Genomic DNA, 15828 nt, shown 5'->3' with positions numbered 1-15828 from the left:
TAGTTCCCACAGCTCTGCACATCACCCTTGTTCTTAAAAATGGGCACCAGCACACTTTTCCTCCATTCCTCAGGCATCTTCTCATGCGCTAGAATTCTATTGAACAAGCTGGTCAAAAACTCCACAGCCACCTCTCCGAGATGCTTCCATACCTCCACAGGAATGTCATCAGGACCAACTGCCTTTCCATTTTTCATCCTCTTTAATGCATTTCTAACTTCCCCTGACTAATCATTGTCACTTCATGGTGCACCACACTTGCCTCTTCTACTCTACTTTCCCCATTCATCAGCTCTTTCCATGGACCAGGAAGTGGCAATGATTAGCCTCTTCTACTCTCCCTTCTCTTTTATTTTCCTCATTCATCAACTCCTTGAAGTATTCTTTCCATCTATCTAGCACACTACTGGCACCAGTCAACATAGTTCTATCTATATCCTTAATCACCCTAACCTGCTGCACATCCTTCCCATCTCAATCCCGCTGTCCGGCCAACCTGTATAGATCATTTTCTCCTTCTTTCATGTCCAACCTGGCATACATGTCATCATATGCCTCTTGTTTGGCCTTTGCCACCTCAACCTTTGCCCTATGTCGCATCTCAATGTGTTTCTTTCGCCTCTCCTCGGTCCTTTCAGTGTCCCACTTCTTCTTAGCTAACCTTTTTCCTTGTATGATTTCCACCACCAAGTCTCCTTCTCTCATTTCCGGCCAGAAGATACACCAAGTACTCACTCTCCTGCCTGCCTCTCTGATCACCTTGGCTGCAGTGGTCAAGTCTTCTGGAAGCTCCTCCTGTCCACCGAGAGCCTGTCTCACCTCTTCCCGAAAAGCTGCACAACACTCGTCCTGTCTCAGCTTCCACCACATGGTTCTCTGCTCTGCCTTTGTCTTCCTAATCTTCCTCCCCACCACCAGAGTCATCTTACAAACCACCATCCTATGCTGTGTAGCCACACTCTCCCCTAACACTACCTTACAGTCGGTAACCACCTTCAGATTACATCGTCTGCACAAGATGTAATCCACCTGCGTGCTTCTACCGCCGCTCTTGTAGGTCACCCTATGTTCCTGCCTCTTCCGGAAAAAAGTGTTCACTACAGCCATTTGCATCCTTTTTGCAAAGTCTACCACCATCTGTCCCTCCATGTTCCTTTCACGGATGCCATTGTTACCAATCACTTCTTCATCACCCCTATTTCCTTCGCCAACATGCCCATTACAATCTGTACCAATCATGACTCTCGCTCTGTCTGGGATGCTCAGAATGACTTCGTCTAGCTCCTTCCAGAATTTCTCTTTCTCTCTTCACCTCTAGGTCACATCCTACCTGTGGGGCATACCCACTAATCACATTATACATAACACCCTCAATTTCAAGTTTCAGCCTCATCACTCGATCTGATACTCTTTTCACCTCCAAGACATTCTTAGCCAACTCTTCTTTTAAAATAACCCCGACTCCATTTCTCTTCCCATCTACACCATGGTAAAATAATTTAAACCCTGCCCCTAAATTTCTAGCCTTACTGCTTTTCCACCTGGTCTCCTGGACACACAGTATATCAACTTTTCTCCTAATCATGTCAACCAACTCCCAAGATTTTCCTGTCATAGTCCCAACATTCAAAGTCCCCACTTTCAGACATACCAAGATGGCACCTACCAGTGTGGTCGCCTCGGTAGCGCTCTCTCTAGTATTGTTTTTGTTTTTGGGACACTATGGTAAAAAACGCATACCGTGCTATACCTCGTGCAGCCCTGGGCTCGTCTGATCACTGCTTAATTCACTTAATACCGACGTACAGGCAAGAACTTAAATGCGCAAAGCCTACAGTGAAAACAGTGAAAAAGTGGACCAATGAAGCAAAGATGGAACTTCAGAGCTGCTTAGACTGCACAGACTGGAGTGTCTTTGAAAATTCAGCTGGCAGCCTTGATGAATATACGGACACTGTTACATCCTATATCAGTTTCTGTGAAGATGTGGGTGTACCAACAAAATCTTTCGCACATTCAACAACAACAAGCCGTGGTTCACTGCTAAACTAAAGCAGGTTCGCCAAGCTAAGGAGGATGCATATCAAAGCGGGGACAGGGCCCTGTATAATCGAGCTAGAAACCACCTGACTCAAGAAATTAACATTGCAAAGAGGAACTATGCAGCAAAGTTGGAAAAACAGTTTAGCGCTAACGACTCTAAATCAGTCTGGCATGCATTCCAATCGCTGACTAATTACAAGCGATGATCCCCCCAAGCTGAGAACAATAGCACACTAGCCAACGACTTGAATACCTTCTACTGCAGATTTGAAAAGGGCCACCTCATCCACACGCAGCATCAGCACTGGGGCGCCCCAAGGTTGTGTCCACTCTCCGCTGCTCTTCTCTCTCTACACGAACGACTGCACCTCAGCGCACCCGACTGTCAAACTCCTGAAGTTTGCAGATGACAGCACTGTCATCGGCCTGATCAAGCACGGTGACGAGTCTGCATATCGACAGGAAGCAGAGCGGCTGGAGCTGTGGTGCGGCCGACACAACCTGGAGCTGAACACGCTCAAGACTGTAGATGATCGTGGACTTCAGGAGGCATCCTTCGCCACAGCTGCCCCTCACGTTGTCCAGCTGCCTTGTGTCAACCGTCGAAACCTTCAAGTTCCTGGGAATTACAGTCTCTCAGGACCTGAAGTGGGCGACCAACATCAACTCCGTCCTCAAAAAGGCCCAGCAGAGGATGTACTTCCTGCGGCTTCTGAGAAAGCACGGCCTGCCACCAGAGCTGCTGAGACAGTTCTACACAGCTGTCATCGAATCAGTCCTGTGTTCTTCCATCACAGTCTGGTTTGGTTCTGCTACAAAAAAGGACAAACTCCGACTGCAACGGACAATCAAAACTGCTGAAAGGATTGTCGGTACCCCCCTACCCACCATTGAGGACTTGCACGCTGCCAGAATCAAGACAAGAGTGTGCAAAATCCTCTCGGACCCTCCGCACCCCGGTCACCGGCTCTTCCAGCTCCTTCCCTCAGGTAGGCGCTACCGATCAATGCAAACTACACTAGCAGACATTCCAACAGCTTCTTCCCTCTTGCAATCAACTTCTTAAACACCTCACCTTCAATTTCATTACAACATGCTGGCAATTTTTTGACTTGAGTTTGTTGTCACATTTCTGTGGGACCAATTATGTATTACTCGTGCACTCACTGTAGTTGTCTCGCCATGCTGCACTATTTGCATATACTGGCCACTCACACCAGAGTAGCATCTGATATATTTGCACACTGATTGAGGAGTATCTGCAACATTTGCACAACCAACATTGTCCCAGTCTACTCATCACTTTAAACCGCATACACTCCTTGAAGTCTCGGCGCCCTTTGCACAATGGTCATTGCACCGGACTATTGCAATATTAGTCATTCGAACTGCTCTAAGTGCTAGAGGACTTTGCATATTTTTGCACAATTGTTTAAAAAAAATAAATAAATAAAAATGTACCGACATTACCAGATCACCTGTCAACCCTTTACTGCTCAGTGACTGTTTTTTGTTTTGTCAATGTCTTTCTGTCTCCAAAGTGTTCTGTAAATTGACTGTCTGTTGTCGTACTAGAGTAGCTCCAACTACCGGAGACAAATTCCTTGTGTGTTTTTGGACATACTCGGTGTTAAATATATTTAAAAAGTTATCATTTATTTGCTTAGCTTGCATTAGTATTATGGACAATTTTTAGAAAGAAAGATGTCTCGCCTTCAAGAAGATGACTCAGCATCATCCGATGGAAGGGCGCCTTGACCAAGGATGTGATCGGATGTGGTCGGGGACGTGACAGGTGTTGGTCTGGTCCCATGTTTTGTGTTGTGTCCGTGCGAAAAGCACAAGATGATAAATCCCAACGATACTGTTGCGAAAGGGGCTAACAAAACAACGTGATAATCGGCGAACCAATAACGAGTGACCCATTTGGACCCTCGACCGTAAGTTTCCCATGATTTATGTTGTGTCTTAGTGCTTAGAACATTATGTCTTGTAAAACCCTCCTATTTTCAAATGAATGTAGGAGCGACGGGGGAGATTGTTTAGAGCGTGTTGAGAGGCTGTAACCTGAACAATCTCCAATACGCCCTCCTCATGAGAAAGAGAAACCAGCGTCTTAATTCCTTTTGTGCATATTGACAGGTGTTGGGTGAGATAAATCCAACACTTGGACAATAAATATGATTCTGATTCTGATTCTAGGCTCTGTGCTTTCCTCGTCTCTTTCTGCTGAAGAACCCGCTTTCCACCTCTTCTTCTTCTTCGACTTCGACATTAATGTCTCTATTACGTAAAATACTATGTTCAGTCGAGTTACGGCTTAATCAAGACACCTATCACCTCACCTTACAGAAGAACTCACAAAGATCTGGCGGTGGGTGGTTGTTTTCCAGAAGAGGTGCAATGGCCTGTAAATACAGACGAACACACATAGAAAGGGATAGATAAAAACTGTATTCCAAAGAGGGCCGGGGGATTTGATGTGCCAAGTCAGAATGTCAAAACGCTACACGGGTGTATTATAAAACCATTACAAACAAAGCCCTCTGTTTGTGCTAGCTCAGATACCACTTCATCTACAGTGGCAACAGAAAATGTATGTCATTATTCATTACTTTGTTTCAATGTCATCACTTGAATATACTATTGAAGCTAAATCTGACAAATACCCAATATCAAAACCCACAAAAATAAAATATGTGAATTTGTGACCGTCACTCTTACCACAATGATGTTCTCGTGATCCTGTGTACTGAGATTAGAGTTCTGAGGAACAAAGAAAGAAAGAAAACACATTGTGATTGTGTCACGCTAAAATACACCACCTTCAATAAAATAGACTGCCTCGGAAATACTGACAAATACAAGCACACAAACAAGAATAAGATTAAAACAATGGGGGAAATCCCAATAATAAGAGCCATTAGAGACCAAAGGAAAAACATGGTAACATCATAAACAGTTTTCATAAAGTTTAAGTCACTTTGGGAAATGATGACTTCATTTTAATGAGTAATATGCAGGATACTTTTGAACATCTCTTACCGGCTTGTGTGTATTAACAATTTAATACAGTGCATTACTTTAGTAAAAATGGTTCATTTGTGACTCTGCTGTATATCTCGCTTGCTCAATGTGCAACCTTCACATGAAATATGATGGGTGAAATGGACAAAAAGAAACAGTCATTGGTGTGCAGTAGAACATGATTAACTTTTAAACACTTGCAGGTCAGATTGTTAAAATTTAATTTAAAACATAACAATTTTAACCTGGAAGAGACTGTGTTCCACCTCAGAGTTTCCCCTCAAAAATTATTTGACCTAAAGAGGAAAGAGTAAAAGATGGAAGAGGAAACCCTTGGTAATTTACGCATGATTTTGTATGTGTGTTGCTACCTCTGCCAGCAAAGTAGAGATGATATGTAGAGGGGCCTGATGGATGGACTCGTCCTGCAGAGGTGAGGTCAGAGCCATGTCTACGAGCGCTCTGATCTCCTTCAGCACAACATCCCAGCGGCTTGGATTGTTCAACACCTTACGGTATTTGTAGATCTTTTTCTACAGAAAATAAGTCATACAAGAAAGTATTTGTGTATGCAGAGAAATGACCACCACTTGATGTAAGGTTCACGTTTCAGCTGCCTGAAATTAGCAAAATTGGTAAAGACCAAACTCCTGATATTTGGTTTGTTAATACACAAATATGTAGAAGCTTTATAACTAAAATGATATTTTGCTAATTTTATTGGAATTACTGTTTTTATTACTCTAACAAATGAATTGCCTTTCCGTGGACTTCAATATGTGAAAAAAAAAACAACAAACAAAAAAACTCACAGATTATTAAAATATATAAGTTAAAATCGCCATCAAGTGCCTTTGAGACTTCTCCATTTCACTCCAAAAACTTTGATTTTCCACTGAATTTCATATTCATTGTAATAAGTAGATGTTATGGTGTTAGGAATGTAATGTATATTGATCAAGCTCCCACAGTTGTTTTTATAAATTACTGTAATTGCAACCAGACAATATACATAAAAACAGCAAATACTGTATATGCCATCTTTCTGTCACTGTGGACAATGACAGGGTTTTTGTCTAATGGTAACGTTTTATGACCACATGGTGGCCCTTCACTTAGCAATATGATTCCATTAGCAAGCTGACTGTGTACCTTTTAACAAATATATTTCACATTTCTAAAAGGTTATTATATTAACTGATATTTCACCATGACATGGTGGACATGTTAAGCTTGACAAAATGCAACTACTGTATACACATAAATGATAAAAATGACAAAATATAAGTGTAAATATTGACTCTGCAACTATCCACTGTTTCAGCCGCAAATGCAAAAAGACTAAATGCTGCTCATAATGTCACAGAAAAAATCTGAGGGTTTCTTAAATAGTGAATTAGTTACCCAGTAACGACAGTAATTGCAAAATGTTCAATATGATCATGAAAATAGAATATACCGTAAATGATCAATGTGACTTTTAATCAAATAACTTGTTGTGGACAGTAAAACAATGCCATATTATTTTGGTATCATTTAGACACTTACTACACACAGTGTAGTAAGTGTCTAAATGATAACACAAACATCCAATGGAAAAATAATGGTATAAAATGAAGGAAACCCATTTTAAGAGATGTACCGCCGATATACAGTATGTGCAAATGTTTGACCACTCATGATAAGACCTCAGACTCAGAGTTTCATTATCATGCTACATTTTCATGATGACTGAGTCATTCTGATGAGGACCAAAAGGCACTGTTTGCTGATATTAATCTGTATGTATTTTAACTCGTTCAAGTCGTTTAGAAGCCAAACATTCAGCGCCAAGAATGATATTTGTCATTTAAAAAAAAAATATATATATATATATATATATTTTTAGTGCATTGGACACAGGAGAACCTCATGCAATTCCCCAGAAGGTATTGGGCTTGGGAAGCATTGTACTGAAATGCTATGGCCAGCCTATGGGGGCGATTTTAGATTCAATAGCAACCCAGTTTTCTCTACTCTGCCCATTCACACAAACAGGAAATGACTGCCATGTTGCTGCACAGTCGGGACGAGTTGAAGCAATGATTTTACACTCGAACAGATAATGTATATGTATAGATTTCGCAACGCATGTTTCACTAGTAGTGTCAGTACTGATGTCCGTGTGTGTGTTATGAAGTACGACAGAGATCTAGGACGTTTACGCAGATTACGATTGCCATATACAGTATGGAGTGTCTTTGAAAAATACGTGCCCATGACTGAGTTGCGTCATTCATCCATCCATCCATTTTCTGTACCGCTTATCCTCACAAGGGTCACGAGCGTGCTGCAGCCTATCCCAGCTATCTTCGGGCGAGATGCGGGGTACACCCTGAACTGGTCGCCAGCCAATCCCAGGGCAAATATAAACAAACAACCAGTCGCACTCACATTCACACCTACAGGCAATTTAGAGTCTTCAATTAACCAACTATGCATGTTTTTAGGATGTGGGAGGACATCAGAATCAGAATCAGAATCATCTTTATTTGCCAAGTATGTCCAAAACACACAAGGAATTTGTCTCCGGTAGTTGGAGCCGCTCTAGTACAACAGACAGTCAATTTACAGAACACTTTGGAGACATAAATACATTGACAAAAAACAATTGTGCAAAAAGATGCAGAGTCCTCTAGCACTTAAAGCAGTTTGAATGACTAATATTGCAATAGTCCGGTGCAATGACCATTGTGCAAAGGGCGCTGAGACTTCAAGGAGTGTATGCGGTTTAAAGTGACGAGTAGTGCGATCTGGGACAATGTTGGTTGTGCAAATGTTACAGATACTCCTCAATCAGTGTGCAAATGGAGCAGATGCTAATCTGGCATGAGAGGCCAGTATATGCAAATAGTGCAGCATGGCGAGACAACTACAGTGAGTGCACGAGTAATACATAATTGGCCCCACAGAAATGTGACAACGAACTCAAGTCAAAAAATTGTCAGCTTGTTGTAATGGAATTATAGGTTAGGTGTTTAAGAAGTTGATCGCAAGATGGAAGAAGCTGTTGGAATGTCTACTAGTTCTAGTTTGCATTGATCGGTAGCGCCGACCTGAGGGAAGGAGCTGAAAGAGCTGGTGACCGGGGTGCGGAGGGTCCGAGAGGATTTTGCACGCCCTTGTCTTAGTTCTGGCAGCGTGCAAGTCCTCAATGGTGGGTAGGGGGGTACCGACAATCCTTTCAGCAGTTTTGATTGTCCGTTACAGTCGGAGTTTGTCCTTTTTTGTAGCAGCACCAAACCAGACTGTGATGGAAGAACACAGGACTGATTCGATGACCGCTGTGTAGAACTGTCTCAGCAGCTCCGGTGGCAGGCCATGCTTTCTCAGAAGCCGCAGGAAGTACATCCTCTGCTGGGCCTTTTTGAGGACGGAGTTGATGTTGGTCGCCCACTTCAGGTCCTGAGAGATTGTAATTCCCAGGAACTTGAAGGTCTCGACGGTTGACACAAGGCAGCTGGACAACGTGAGGGGCAGCTGTGGCGAAGGATGCCTCCTGAAGTCCACGATCATCTCTACAGTCTTGAGCGTGTTCAGCTCCAGGTTGTGTCGGCCGCACCACAGCTCCAGCCGCTCCGCTTCCTGTCGATATGCAGACTCGTCACCGTCCTTGATGAGGCCGATGACAGTGGTGTCATCTGCAAACTTCAGGACTTTGACAGTCGGGTTCGCAGAGGTGCAGTCGTTCGTGTAGAGAGAGAAGAGCAGCGGAGAGAGGACACAACCTTGAGGCGCCCCAGTGCTGATGCTGCATGTGGATGAGGTGGCCTCCCCCAGCCTGACCTGCTGTGTCCTGCCCGTCAGAAAGCTGTAAATCCACTGGCAGATGGCAGGTGAGACGCTGAGCTGGTGAAGCTTGGTTGAAAGGAGTTCAGGGATGATGGTGTTGAACGCTGAGCTGAAGTCCACGAACAGGATCCTCGCGTAGGTCCCTGCACTGTCGAGGTGTTCTAGGATGAAGTGCAGTCCCATGTTGACTGCATCATCCGCAGACCTGTTCGTTTGGTAGGCAAACTGCAGGGGGTCCAGCAGGGGACCTGTGACACTCTTGAGGGGGTCCAGCACCAGACGTTCAAAGGACTTCATGACCACAGACGTCAAAGCGGCAGGCCTGTAGTCATTCAGACCCGAGATTGCAGGTTTCTTGGGGACTGGAATGATGGTGGAGCGTTTGAAACAGGATGGAACTTCACACATTTCCAAAGATCTGTTGAAGATCTGAGTGAAGACTGGAGCGAGCTGGTCCGCGCAGACTTTGAGGCAGGATGGGGACACATGGTCCGGGCCTGCTGTTTTGTTAATCTTCTGTTGTTTGAAGATGCGTCTCACATCCTGTTCATGGATGGTTAACGCAGAAGTCAGAGGTTTGGTTGTGGTCGCGGGTGCGGCCGGGTGGGTGTTTGGTGTGAAACTGTCCTTTTCAAATCTGCAGTAGAAGGTCTTTGGCTAGTGTGCTATTGTTCTCAGCTTGGGGGGATCGTCGCTTGTAATTAGTCAGCGATTGGAATGCATGCCAGACTGATTTAGAGTCGTTTGCGCTAAACTGTTTTTCCAACTTTGCTACATAGATCCTCTTTGCAATGTTAATTTCTTTAGTCAGATGGTTTCTAGCTCGATTATACAGGGCCCTGTCCCCGCTCTGATATGCGTTGTCCTTAGCTTGGCGAAGTTGCTTAAGTTTAGCAGTGAACCACGGCTTGTTGTTGTTGAATGTGCGAAATGATTTTGTTGGTTCACAAACCTCTTCACAGAAACTGATATAGGATGTGACAGTGTCCGTATATTCATCCAGGCTGCCAGCTGAATTTTCAAAGACACTCCAGTCTGTGCAGTCTAAACAGCTTTGAAGTTCCATCTTGGCTTCATTGGTCCACTTTTTGACTGTTTTCACTGTAGGCTTCGCACATTTAAGTTCTTGCCTGTACGTCGGTATTAAGTGAATTAAGCAGTGATCAGACGAGCCCAGGGCTGCACGGGGTATAGCACGGTATGCGTTTTTTACCGTAGTGTAGCAGTGGTCTAAAGTATTATTTTCCCTGGTAGGACAGTCAATGTGCTGCTTGTATTTAGGGAGTTCGTGGTTGAGTTTAGCTTTGTTAAAGTCCCCGAGAATAATGAGGGGTGAGTCCGGGTGTTTTTTTTCAATTTCGTTGACTTGTTCGGCGAGCGTTAGCAATGCGGCGTTCGTGTTAGCTTGAGGCGTAATATAGACTCTAGCCAGTATGAACGATGCGAACTCACGTGGCGAGTAGAATGGTTTACAGTTTAAGAATAGCGACTCCAAATGCGGGCTGCAGTGTGTGCTGAGCACCGTGATGTCCGTACACCATTTTTCGTTGATATGGAGGCATATCCCGCCGCCCTTCGTTTTCCCCGATGATTCCATGTCGCGGTCCGCTCGATGAATGTTGAAACCGGGAAGCATGAGGCGCAATCGGGTACAGCGTCACAAAGCCAGGTCTCCGTGAAGCACATGGCCGCGGAACGTCCGAAGTCTTTACTGGTCTTTAACAGAAGATGAAACTCGTCCATTTTGTTGGGTAGGGAGCGTAAATTCGCGAGGTGGATCGACGGGAACGCCAATCTGTGTCCTCTCTTGGGGAGTTTCACCTGAATGCCGGCTCGCTTCCCTCTGTGGCGCCACTTCCGTCTCCATGCGCCGAAAACCGCGGACGCCGCTCCGGTGAGTAACTCGGGGAAAAAACTGAACGGATATTCGAAAGTTGGTGACAGAAAGTCCGGAGTAGCCTCTTTGATGGTTAGCAGAGTTGTATATTCATGAAACACCGCAAATCACTAATTGAAAGCGGTCTTCATTCCCAAGGAGTTATTTATTTAATTTGGGCTTTTTTTCCTCATACAAGCAAACCTACAGTGTATTGTAGTAGTATGACAAATAGTGGTGAAGGATTAGAGCTGATTTATTACGAGAGTTTATGTTCTATCAATTTGATTTTGAAGAAACAAGGAAGAATACAGAGTGACAGTGAGCTACTCTGAACTCTCTCATGCACACTTCGTGGTGAAGCTACTGTAAGCACAGCATCACACTGTCATGCTGTCATGTCTGTGGAGCATGTTGTTTTTTGATATTTAACCTTTATTTATCCGGGTAAGGCAATTGAGAACAGATTCTAATTTGCAATGCCGACCTGGCTGCAGACGGCAGAGTAAAACAAAGCAAAATAAAAGCAAATCCAAATCCTATACAGTACACACACATACAAGTTATAGTGGGAATATCACACAGTGCAATAAGGTTTGAGTTGGCTTCAACAGGATGTTTTTGTCATGGTATGTGTTTTGGTTTGGGTTGTGTTTAGTTTTGTTCCATGTTTTCCTGTGTTCCATGTTTGTCGTGTGCTCATTAAGTTGTTGTGTCCACCTGTTCTCGTCTGCTTTGTGTCGACCAATCAGCTCTCTCCAGCCACTCATGTCTTGTCCAGGTGTTCCTCGTTGTCTCGTCTATCTGTTTGTATTTAGTTCCCTGGTTTCTTTCAGTTCTTGTCGGTTCATTGTCGTTGTCACATGTCTCTGCCATGTCATAGTCGTCAGTTGTCTTTATCATTGTGGTATGACATTGTCAGGTGTCATTTTCCCTTTCTATTCCACGTCTTACTCACAGGTCATAGTTTGTTTCCAGTTTTAGATATTTGAGTGTTTCTTTGTTACTTTGATTTGATTGGTATCTGTTGTGGGACTTAGTTCAGTTTTCCCTTTTCTAAGATTAAATATTATTTTGAGACTCCTGCACTCCTGCCTTGCCTCCCTGCTTCCCTGCAATTGGGTCCACCATGTTCTTGCCTTGTGTTACTCGCCCTCTCCCTAACCACGTACGTGACAGAATGAACCGACCAGAACAGGACCCAGCGGGAAGAAGATGGCGTCACCCTGGACACCACCAAACTCCCTCCCACCGTCCTCAGCCTGCCATCCATACCTACCCTCCTCCAGTAAGCCCTATCGTTCAGTCTTTTCTGTCCTTTTCATCGGGTCCCCCCACTTGTCCTAGTTATTCACCATGCCCTACTATTTTACATCCACATGTTTCTTTAGATTCTGATTTTTCTTATTGTGAAGATGGCCCCGATTTAGTTAACCGTCTGTCTGATTCTGACTCTGACACAGACTTAGATTTTTCTGGTTCCTTCCCTACTTTATCCCGTCCTCGTCAGTTTTTGTCACGTCTCCACGTTTCCAACCCCAGTGAGTCCAAAACCTTTCCCTCGGACCTTTTCTTGGGAACCCGTTTGGCCATCTACCCGGGACCGCCGCGTGGTGGCCAACGGAGGCGCCCAAGTAAAGGTCAAATTTTGCCCCCTCGTTTTTTCCCTGTTCACAAGTCACTTAATTTTTCACCTGTTCCCACATGTTGTTCCACGGCTCCAATTAAGTCACGTCCAGTCAAACCTGCCCCCAAGCCACCATGTTCAGTACCAGCCATTTTTCCTAGTTCACCTTCCCGAGACCTTGTGCACTCTTCCACTCCCGTACCCTCTACTCCCAAACCTCAATGGCGGCAGGCTGAGGAAGCGACTGCAGCTCCCGTTCCTGCTCCTCGGCAGCTGCGGCAGGCTCCCGTTCCTGCTCCTCGGCAGCTGCGGCAGGCTCCCGTTCCTGCTCCTCGGCAGCTGCGGCAGGCTCCCGTTCCTGCTCCTCGGCAGCTGCGGCAGGCTCCCGTTCCTGCTCCTCGGCAGCTGCGGCAGGCTCCCGTTCCTGCTCCTCGGCAGCTGCGGCAGGCTCCCGTTCCTGCTCCTCGGCAGCTGCGGCAGGCTCCCGTTCCTGCTCCTCGGCAGCTGCGGCAGGCTCCCGTTCCTGCTCCTCGGCAGCTGCGGCAGGCTCCCGCTCCTGCTCCTCGGCAGCTGCGCCAGGTTCCCGCTCCGGCGGCGCTCGTCCAGCGGCCGCCACCCGTCCTTGCTCCGGCGGCGCTCGTCCAGCGGCCGCCACCCGACCCCGCTCCGGCGGCGCTCGTCCAGCGGCCGCCACCCGTCCTTGCTCCGGCGGCGCTCGTCCAGCGGCCGCCACCCGTCCTTGCTCCGGCGGCGCTCGTCCAGCGGCCGCCACCCGTCCTTGCTCCGGCGGCGCTCGTCCAGCGGCCGCCACCCGTCCTTGCTCCGGCGGCGCTCGTCCAGCGGCCGCCACCCGACCCCGCTCCGGCGGCCATCGTCCAGCGGCCGCCACCCGTCCTCGCTCCGGCGGCGCTCGTCCAGCGGCCGCCACCCGTCCTCGCTCCGGCGGCGCTCGTCCAGCGGCCGCCACCCGTCCTCGCTCCGGCGGCGCTCGTCCAGCGGCCGCCACCCGTCCTCGCTCCGGCGGCGCTCGTCCAGCGGTCGCCACCCAACCCTATTGCCTGGCCCCTGCATTACCATTGGCTTCGGCACCGTGGCCGTCCGCCTGAATGGCCCTGTAAAGACCCTGGTGCTTGGCATCCTGGACGACCTCCTGAACCGCTCAGCCAAGCACCTCACCCTGGGTGGCCTGGATGGCCACCAGACTGACCTGAGGGGTGGACTCTGTACCCTCCTCCAGGCCCCCTTCCGCCCACCCTGGGTTGGTGACTTTTTGGTTGTTGTTTGGGGAACGTCTGGGATCCGTTCCTTTAGAGGGGGGGTACTGTCATGGTCTGTGTTTTGGTTTGGGTTGTGTTTAGTTTTGTTCCATGTTTTCCTGTGTTCCATGTTTGTCGTGTGCTTATTAAGTTGTTGTGTCCACCTGTTCTCGTCTGCTTTGTGTCGACCAATCAGCTCTCTCCAGCCACTCATGTCTTGTCCAGGTGTTCCTCGTTGTCTCGTCTATCTGTTTGTATTTAGTTCCCTGGTTTCTTTCAGTTCTTGTCGGTTCATTGTCGTTGTCACATGTCTCTGCCATGTCATAGTCGTCAGTTGTCTTTATCATTGTGGTATGTCATTGTCAGGTGTCATTTTCCCTTTCTATTCCACGTCTTACTCACAGGTCATAGTTTGTTTCCAGTTTTAGATATTTGAGTGTTTCTTTGTTACTTTGATTTGATTGGTATCTGTTGTGGGACTTTGTTCAGTTTTCCCTTTTCTAAGATTAAATATTATTTTGAGACTCCTGCACGCCTGCCTTGCCTCCCTGCTTCCCTGCAATTTGGTCCACCATGTTCTTACCTTGTGTTACTCGCCCTCGCCCTAACCACGTACGTGACAGTTTTAGCAGTATCAATGAAACTAAAAACAAAGCTTACCTTCCACTGTAAGGAGTGAAACCACTGGTCCCTTAAGTAGCTATTAGCAGCCTGTTGGCAAAGACACATGTAATTCATCACATTCGGTCAGAGGTAAGAAAAAGCAAATCAACAGACTACAAAGGTTCTTCGAGTAATGGGGGAATGTATGTTAGAGTCTTTAAACACCCTAGATGGCTTGTATTATTCCTTAATTTTACTCATACTTAATTCTTTCTTCTTTAAATATAAAATCGCACAAGGACTGCGAACTTAAATTTCCAGAAAAAAAAATTGTGCAGTTGTACACAATAATCAAATTGGAATCAAATTAATTTCTAACTTGAATGTTCAGTGTGTTCAGTGTTCAGATACGTATACTGTATCCCAAGTTTTGCAGTTGCCAACATACTATTGAAATAACCTTGCGTGATGTTGGATTTCTGATAGGAACCACTGGAAGTTTGCCTAAAATCACAAAAGGGATCCACCTGGCAGGGGTCCGAACACCTGGCAGGGAGCATTGGTAAACTGGAAATTTTCTTATGTAATGGTAGTAACTGGTTACATAGTTACACAATTGGAGAAATGTTGGAACAACAGCAATGACACATATTTGTGTGAAAACAACTGAAATAAAGCGGAACGCCTCCACATCAGTTGCGAAACTGATTGTTTTATTCCATATTCCCCCATATATTCCATATGCATTGTAGTTGGAAACATGTCAGAGAATAGGCAAACATGTTGATTAGTTTTCTTGAGTCAGCTGTCCATGAGTGTCTTGTTTTACTTCAAACACAAACATACTTTGTTTGCAGTTTGACTGAAACAAATGATTAAAAGTCAACCAGCATCACTGAACATGTAGTTAACATTAAAAGTTCCACTGTTTGTAGAGGTGTTATCCAATTTGGTCTTAAACTTGTCATGTAATAAATAATTTAGGTATGAATAACCAACCATGCGAAATGCTGCCACATGCCACACAAAGCCTAAAAACAAGTTTTACCTGCAACAGGACTGTGCCACCAGGGAAGCTGAGCTGGACACAGTACTTTGGTGCATTGTCCCATGAAAGCAGCTGCAAGTCCTCTATTGAGCTGTAGGACAACGACGTCTCCATGTAACCAGTGGGCTGTGGACGAGAATAATGGACACTTTACAACACTTTGAGAGCTGGACTGATGATGTGGCATTTATTTTTACTAGCAGTCATCTGATAAGGAAAACTAAATGTACCCTGGGCTGACTGAGTTGACACAAACAAAACACAATGCAGTTTTGTCTTTGTCAGCTGTGATCAAACATTTAGTGAGTAATTAAATGCTGAAATTTCGGAATCTGAAAGAAATGTAGCAAGACAATTAATCCCATGAACATGGCAACAATGTTTATGAGGCCAGTGTTTATGAAGCCCAGTAGTGGTCATCTAAACCAGCTGCAAGTGGTTGCTGTCAAAAAGGCCACAATCTGTTTACCATTGTAGTTTCCAAATTATTACTGAAACAATGACAAAGTCCCGCAAG

The 15828-nt window shown here is 45.6% G+C and overlaps 1 protein-coding gene across 1 annotated transcript in view; it reads right to left on the bottom strand.

Annotated features, from left to right (window-relative positions):
* cmip (c-Maf inducing protein) overlaps positions 1–15828 on the bottom strand; it is a 75054-nt gene that overhangs the window by 31612 nt on the left and 27614 nt on the right. Inside the window, exons 2-6 of the mRNA XM_061677441.1 lie at positions 15312–15437; positions 14321–14371; positions 5442–5603; positions 4768–4809; positions 4389–4451 (exon numbers count right to left, since the gene is read on the bottom strand). Of these exons, the coding sequence (XP_061533425.1) occupies positions 4389–4451; positions 4768–4809; positions 5442–5603; positions 14321–14371; positions 15312–15437 (444 nt within the window). The remainder of the gene's footprint in view (positions 1–4388; positions 4452–4767; positions 4810–5441; positions 5604–14320; positions 14372–15311; positions 15438–15828) is intronic.

This window comes from Phycodurus eques, chromosome 5, assembly GCF_024500275.1.
Source record: "Phycodurus eques isolate BA_2022a chromosome 5, UOR_Pequ_1.1, whole genome shotgun sequence".
In the NCBI taxonomy this organism is placed as follows: domain Eukaryota; kingdom Metazoa; phylum Chordata; class Actinopteri; order Syngnathiformes; family Syngnathidae; genus Phycodurus; species Phycodurus eques.
The sequence above is the reverse complement of the archived record's forward strand: the minus strand, read 5'-3'. Positions and strand labels throughout refer to the sequence as shown.